This window comes from Nanorana parkeri, unplaced genomic scaffold, assembly GCF_000935625.1.
Source record: "Nanorana parkeri isolate BGI_ZX_2015 unplaced genomic scaffold, ASM93562v1 scaffold576, whole genome shotgun sequence".
Taxonomy (NCBI): Eukaryota; Metazoa; Chordata; class Amphibia; order Anura; family Dicroglossidae; genus Nanorana; species Nanorana parkeri.
The window spans coordinates 257,587-264,750 of NW_017306844.1; the positions used below are offsets into that span (position 1 = coordinate 257,587).

Sequence of the window (7,164 nt, forward strand, 5' to 3'; positions counted from 1 at the left end):
CATTCCATCATAAATATAGTAAAAGGAAATAAAATGGCTGAAAATGCCCATTAACCCCATAATAGGTTCCCGTCATACCCAATGAGGGCGTTTATTGCCGGATGCCGCGTACAATCTCCCAAGCTGAGCTTTGGCCCATGAACAAGGAGAATGAGCGCAAATCCGGATGCGCACCTCTCACTCTGCTCCCGGGGGAAGGAAACATGTTACGATAGCTTTCTTATAACCCATTTCCTGCACGCAGACTTCGCCCCCCTGTACCTTGAATATGAGGTGGATGTCGGGCCCCTTGCTGTCGGCGTTCAGGAAGGTGATCTTCAGCGGTTTGGCGTTGGATTTGAAGTAAGAACACAGCTGGAATGGAGACACATGAGTTAGAAAAATGATTAAAAGAAAAATGTCACCATCTTCCTCCTGGCCGGGATTGGCCGACCGCAGAGGATGGAGCGGGAATATTAATTAGCGGAGGAATCCGATGATTTTGGTTTATAACCCAATTACTGATAATCCGTCCTCTTCCCGCGCGCAGAGCGGTAAGCGCTCGCTGAGAGATTCACAATGGCTTTCCTGATGACCTACAAACGTCATCTGATCATGTATGTACACAGGGGCGTCCCGAGGCCGGGTGTCACCGGGAGCGGAGATCGGGTGACACCCCGCTGTGACGTCATCGCGCACGCACGGTCATCTTATTGACGCCTGCCGGTGGCCATCTTGGTGGTGGACGCCGGCAGAGAGAGGAGGGGACGTTCACCCGGCGGGATGAAGTATACCGCCAGGTCCCCTCCTCTCTCCTGGCGCTGTCGGGCTCTCGGTCCATGACCGAGTGCCCGACTTTTTAGAGCGGCTGACACCAAAATGACTGTCATTCATTTTGGTGTCACCCCTCCAATGGTGTCACCCGGGTGCGGGCCGCACCCCCCTTGTGACGCCGCTGTATGTACACCTCTGTATCTGATCTGATTGTACAATCTGCAAGGGCCTAACTGACCGCACAGAAATAACATGGACAGCTGAGACCGACAACTGTAATATATGAAGATTGTACAATCAGATTGTATTGTGTCAGATGGTCTGTATGTGTGGATCTGTAGGCGGCAGATCTGTGGGGGATGGGTTGTGATGGAGGATGGAAGGTCTGCATGGAACTGGTTACAATGATATTATCAACAATTCGTACAATGTCAGATTGATACAAATTGTGACCATTCATCATCTACGTATCTCTTCCCCCCGACAAGTCTGATATCACATATACAGGAACAGGAAATATCCATCCCTCGGGGACACCGACCTCTCTGCTGATTCCTTTCACAACGATGGCCGGATACAGAGGAAGGCGACAACTTTTCACCTCTTCAAAGAACCGACCCAGATCATTCAGGCCCGACTTCAGAGTTTCCTGCAGGACAAAAAGTATTTTATTTATATTGATGGGGTTGGAGAGCGCGGACTGAGCGGGGGGAGTGACCAGGGGGCCGCTTCCTACTACATGCACTCTCCTCCTATCCCCTTTATATCATCCCTTACCCCTGATAATGTCCCTGCCCTCACCTCCTATCCCCTTTATATCATCCCTTACCCCTGATAATGTCCCTGCCCTCACCTCCTATCCCCTTTATATCATCCCTTACCCCTGATAATGTCCCTGCCCTCACCTCCTATCCCCTTTATATCATCCCTTACCCCTGATAATGTCCCTGCCCTCACCTCCTATCCCCTTTATATCATCCCTTACCCCTGATAATGTCCCTGCCCTCACCTCCTATCCCCTTTATATCATCCCTTACCCCTGATAATGTCCCTGCCCTCACCTCCTATCCCCTTTATATCATCCCTTACCCCTGATAATGTCCCTGCCCTCACCTCCTATCCCCTTTATATCATCCCTTACCCCTGATAATGTCCCTGCCCTCACCTCCTATCCCCTTTATATCATCCCTTACCCCTGATAATGTCCCTGCCCTCACCTCCTATCCCCTTTATATCATCCCTTACCCCTGATAATGTCCCTGCCCTCACCTCCTATCCCCTTTATATCATCCCTTACCCCTGATAATGTCCCTGCCCTCACCTCCTATCCCCTTTATATCATCCCTTACCCCTGATAATGTCCCTGCCCTCACCTCCTATCCCCTTTATATCATCCCTTACCCCTGATAATGTCCCTGCCCTCACCTCCTATCCCCTTTATATCATCCCTTACCCCTGATAATGTCCCTGCCCTCACCTCCTATCCCCTTTATATCATCCCTTACCCCTGATAATGTCCCTGCCCTCACCTCCTATCCCCTTTATATCATCCCTTACCCCTGATAATGTCCCTGCCCTCACCTCCTATCCCCTTTATATCATCCCTTACCCCTGATAATGTCCCTGCCCTCACCTCCTATCCCCTTTATATCATCCCTTACCCCTGATAATGTCCCTGCCCTCACCTCCTATCCCCTTTATATCATCCCTTACCCCTGATAATGTCCCTGCCCTCACCTCCTATCCCCTTTATATCATCCCTTACCCCTGATAATGTCCCTGCCCTCACCTCCTATCCCCTTTATATCATCCCTTACCCCTGATAATGTCCCTGCCCTCACCTCCTATCCCCTTTATATCATCCCTTACCCCTGATAATGTCCCTGCCCTCACCTCCTATCCCCTTTATATCATCCCTTACCCCTGATAATGTCCCTGCCCTCACCTCCTATCCCCTTTATATCATCCCTTACCCCTGATAATGTCCCTGCCCTCACCTCCTATCCCCTTTATATCATCCCTTACCCCTGATAATGTCCCTGCCCTCACCTCCTATCCCCTTTATATCATCCCTTACCCCTGATAATGTCCCTGCCCTCACCTCCTATCCCCTTTATATCATCCCTTACCCCTGATAATGTCCCTGCCCTCACCTCCTATCCCCTTTATATCATCCCTTACCCCTGATAATGTCCCTGCCCTCACCTCCTATCCCCTTTATATCATCCCTTACCCCTGATAATGTCCCTGCCCTCACCTCCTATCCCCTTTATATCATCCCTTACCCCTGATAATGTCCCTGCCCTCACCTCCTATCCCCTTTATATCATCCCTTACCCCTGATAATGTCCCTGCACTCACCTCCTATCTCCATTATATTATCCCTTACCCCTAATAATGTACCCGGACTCACTCCTTAAATATTTCCTATTCCAATGAACTGTTTGTTCATTGTTACTGTTTGACAATAATACCTATTTGAATAAGAGGAAATGGTTGGGGGGAGATAGAGGAAAATGAAGCAAAGGAGAGGTATAGAGGGAGCAGAATAAGATGGGGGGACAGATAGAATAAAGAATCGGATTGGGGGGGGGTAATGTAGAAGGATAACAGTTATATTGTGAGGTCATCACGAATATTGGCATATCTTAGGTTTAATATGAAAATATTGAATGTATTACTGTTTATAAAACGACAGTCCGGTGAAGGTGAATGGAGTTGTTGGTACAATAGGACGCTTTTTGCTGTCCTATCAGATCGCCTATTACGTCAATTGTACGGCATTCTGCGGTAAACACACGCAGACGTCTCTCTGCCATCCTCTGGATGTCTCTGTCTGTCCTGTTAGAAATCGCAGAGCCCCGGAGGTGTCAGAGGAGCTTCATCTCTGACTGAGCCGGAGATGAAAGGCGAGATGGAGAAAATCCATCATCACAATCCGCCAGCTTCCCATCACCGACCCGACTGGAGGTGACTTTATCTCTCTCTGTATATGAGTGCCGCCTCTGTAGTTAAAGCTGTGTGCCCGCCGCATGACAGGTGACCAGGGCAATAGCATACATGGGGGATGATGAGTGAAAAACGATTGCTGGCCCGTGGCTAATCAGATCTGTTTTACTGGCACATTGCGGATAAAGGAATTTTCGTCTTATCTGGAGCTCAGTTTCACGGTTTAGATATCTAGGTGCCACTTCAATGAGAGGAGCCAAATCCTCAGAGTAGCTGTGATTGGCTGCCACGGATTACAGCGCATCCTGTGCGGCTACACTTTGGATGATGACAGCTGACAATAGATCACATGACCCCTTCTCATAAAGAGGACTGATTAAGGATCATGTGACTGTCAGTAAGTAATAGACAATAATGACGCAGTCCTTTCAGTGAGTAGAACTACATACTGTATGTGCACGGCTCTCAAGGACTGAATGTCCCCAATCTAACCCCTTCCATCCATTTTTAATGTATGCCTTCCAGCTGCTGCAGATTGGCAGTTGATAGTGGGTGCGCACAGACATTAGGACTAGAACACTCATTGCTGGAGGTCAGAGTCGAAGTTTGGAAGATGCACAAAGAAGCAGCAGCTCTTATGTCACTACTTATAAATAATAAACTTGATGCACTTTTAGTATATCTATATAAAAGTCGCTGAGATGAAAGTGCCGAGTCGAGCGGAGAGCAGATTTCACGCTGTAAATTATTGATCGCTCTTTGGGAGCATAAAACAACGGCCAAAACCGATTGAGGATTAGAGGTGAATTTACAGCATCCAGACCAGCCGTGGAGCTGGGCCCGGCTCAGCCATTGATGAACACAGGAAGTTTGACGTTCAGTGATCCTCTTATTGGCCAACTCAGAATATTAGAGCTGCTATCTGTTGATACATTTTATGGGTCTTCATTGGATAAGAATCAATTCCAAGAAAACAATTCAAGGTTTACAATCAACTAAAGGAATTTTACTTCTATAAGGAACACTTTGTTTTTGGCCACATCACTGCAAGAGGAGGGTCTATGTGTATAATCAACACTATAGGGCCAAAAGTAATTAAACCCCCTTCAAATGATGGAGTTCTGGTGTCTCCAGTGAAGGTTACTGTTAATACTACAGCATACAAAGACATTTCAAATGATTGTGTCTTTATCCAACCTTGTGTTAACAGTTTGGTGAAGGACCTTTTCTGCTCCATCATGACTGGGCCCCTGTGTACAAAGCCAGCTTCATAAAGACATGGTGACCAGTTTGGTGTGGAGGAAGAGTGTCCTGAACAGAGCCCTGACTTCAACCCTATTGAAAACGCTTGAGAAGAATTGGATCTCAGATTGTGAACCAGGTCTTCTCATCCAACATCAGTATCTGACCTCACAACAATGGGCACAAATTCTAAGAGGCCCTCCAACATCTGGTGAAAAGCCTTCCCAAAAGAGTGGAGGTCATTATAGCCACAAAGGGGAATGGCAGCTCCATATTATTAGCCATGGATTTGGAATGGGATGCCCATGAAGTTCATATAGATAGGATGTTCAGGTCAGGTGCCCATCATATAGATCGGAGAACAAGGGCAGAATGATAAGTATAGTGAGTAGAAGAGTGGTGAATATGCCTCGGGGGAGGCATGACCATGGAGCAAGGGAGAATGGACAGACAGAAGAGTCTGGGGAGAAGAGGACACAGAAGAGGAGAGGGCAATACAGAGGATGACAGTGGAGGGGAAAAGAGGACAGAGTGGAGATGAGGACATTACAAAGGATAACAGCGGAGAGGAGAAGAGGGCACAGTGGAGATTGGGACAATATAGAGGATGATAGTGGAGGGTAGAAGAGGACAATACAGAGGCTGACAGCGGAGGGGAGAAAAGGACACAGTGGACATGAGGACAATACAGAGGATATTAGCGGAGGGAAGAAGAGAACACAGTGAACATGAGGACATTACAGAGGATGACAGAGCACGACATTGGAGGGGAGAATAGGACACAGTGGAGATGAGGACAATACAGAGGATGACAGCGGAGGGGAGAAGAGGACATAGTGGACACAAGGACAATACAGAGGATGACAGCGGAGGGGAGGAGAGGACACAGTGGACACAAGGACAATACAGAGGATGACAGCGGAGAGGAGAAGAGGACACAGTGGACACAAGGACAATACAGAGGATGACAGTGGAGGGGAGGAGAGGAAACAGTGGACATGAGGACAATACAGAGGATGACAGCGGAGGGGAGGAGAGGACACAGTGGACAATACAGAGGAAGACAGCGGAGGGGAGAAGGGGACACTGTGGACACAAGGACAATACAGAGGAAGACAGCGGAGGGGAGAAGGGGACACAGTGGACACAAGGACAATACAGAGGATGACAGTGGAGGGGAGGAGAGGACACAGTGGACACAAGGACAATACAGAGGATGACAGCGGAGAGGAGAAGAGGACATAGTGGGGGGAATGATTTGTAGCAAAGCTGAGTATGAGTAAGTCCTGGCAATGTACCCTGAAATTCTCTCTTAGGCGAGCTTATGATGAGCACCATACTGTCCCCTCAGACAACGTGTTCCTTTGTGTATGGGAGGTCAACAATGACAATTGTCCCAGAGGGAACATAAGCAGAGTACACTGATCCCTGCACCTCTAGGTACCGGAGAGTCCCCTACTACATCATAGAATATTAATAGTAATCATGATCACAATCTCGGAGGCAGAGACCTGTCTTTTCTCCTCCGGGGCATTCTTGACCCTCTCCCCGATACTCTGCAGGATTTTCATCATTTCGGTCTCTCTGGAGAATTCGGCATTCATGGCGCTCCCCGTACAGAATTGGAGTGCGGCCAGCAGCGTCTGATACAAGCGTCTATAATGAGATTCGTTTGTAGCATCTGTTAACAGCCTGCAGGAGGAGAGCAAAATTCATGTTTGTTCCACACAAAAATGTTTCTGCTCAAACAAGAGAGCAATAAAAAGTGAATGATGTCGGAGCGGCAGCTGCTGGGAGTGCAATGCCTCAAAATGCGCTCCGATTCTATGGATACTCCACACAGCCGTCCCTCGTCCTCCAATCCTCCATCGGACCATCCGTCTCAGCATGGCTGCCATGCATCCCAATAAAACATAAGTGGGATTGGTGGGTCTGTTCACTAATTGATAAATACGTTTCCTATTCTAGAAGAGGAGTTTAAAAGGGATGAAACGCTCACCAGAACAATCTGTGGGCGATCTGGACAGACCGCAGCGACCGCCGGAGTAGGAGCTTCACCAGAGCGCTGTCCAGGCACCAATCAAACTTTACTGCCTGCCAAATAAATTATCCATCAGCAGAAAGACAGGAAGACCTCAGCGCCTTTAAAGAGACCCTGTCACCAGAACATTCATTTCAACAACAATCTTCGCATAAGATCATATGTACATTTAATGGGGG

General features: G+C 48.1%; 1 protein-coding gene across 1 annotated transcript in view; it reads right to left on the reverse strand.

The window, feature by feature from the left end:
* PIK3C2G (phosphatidylinositol-4-phosphate 3-kinase catalytic subunit type 2 gamma) overlaps positions 1-7,164 on the reverse strand; it is a 52,617-nt gene that overhangs the window by 25,792 nt on the left and 19,661 nt on the right. The window contains exons 16-19 of the mRNA XM_018562385.1: positions 6,944-7,038; positions 6,456-6,636; positions 1,295-1,402; positions 262-354 (exon numbers count right to left, since the gene is read on the reverse strand). Coding sequence (XP_018417887.1) covers positions 262-354; positions 1,295-1,402; positions 6,456-6,636; positions 6,944-7,038 — 477 coding nt within the window. The remainder of the gene's footprint in view (positions 1-261; positions 355-1,294; positions 1,403-6,455; positions 6,637-6,943; positions 7,039-7,164) is intronic.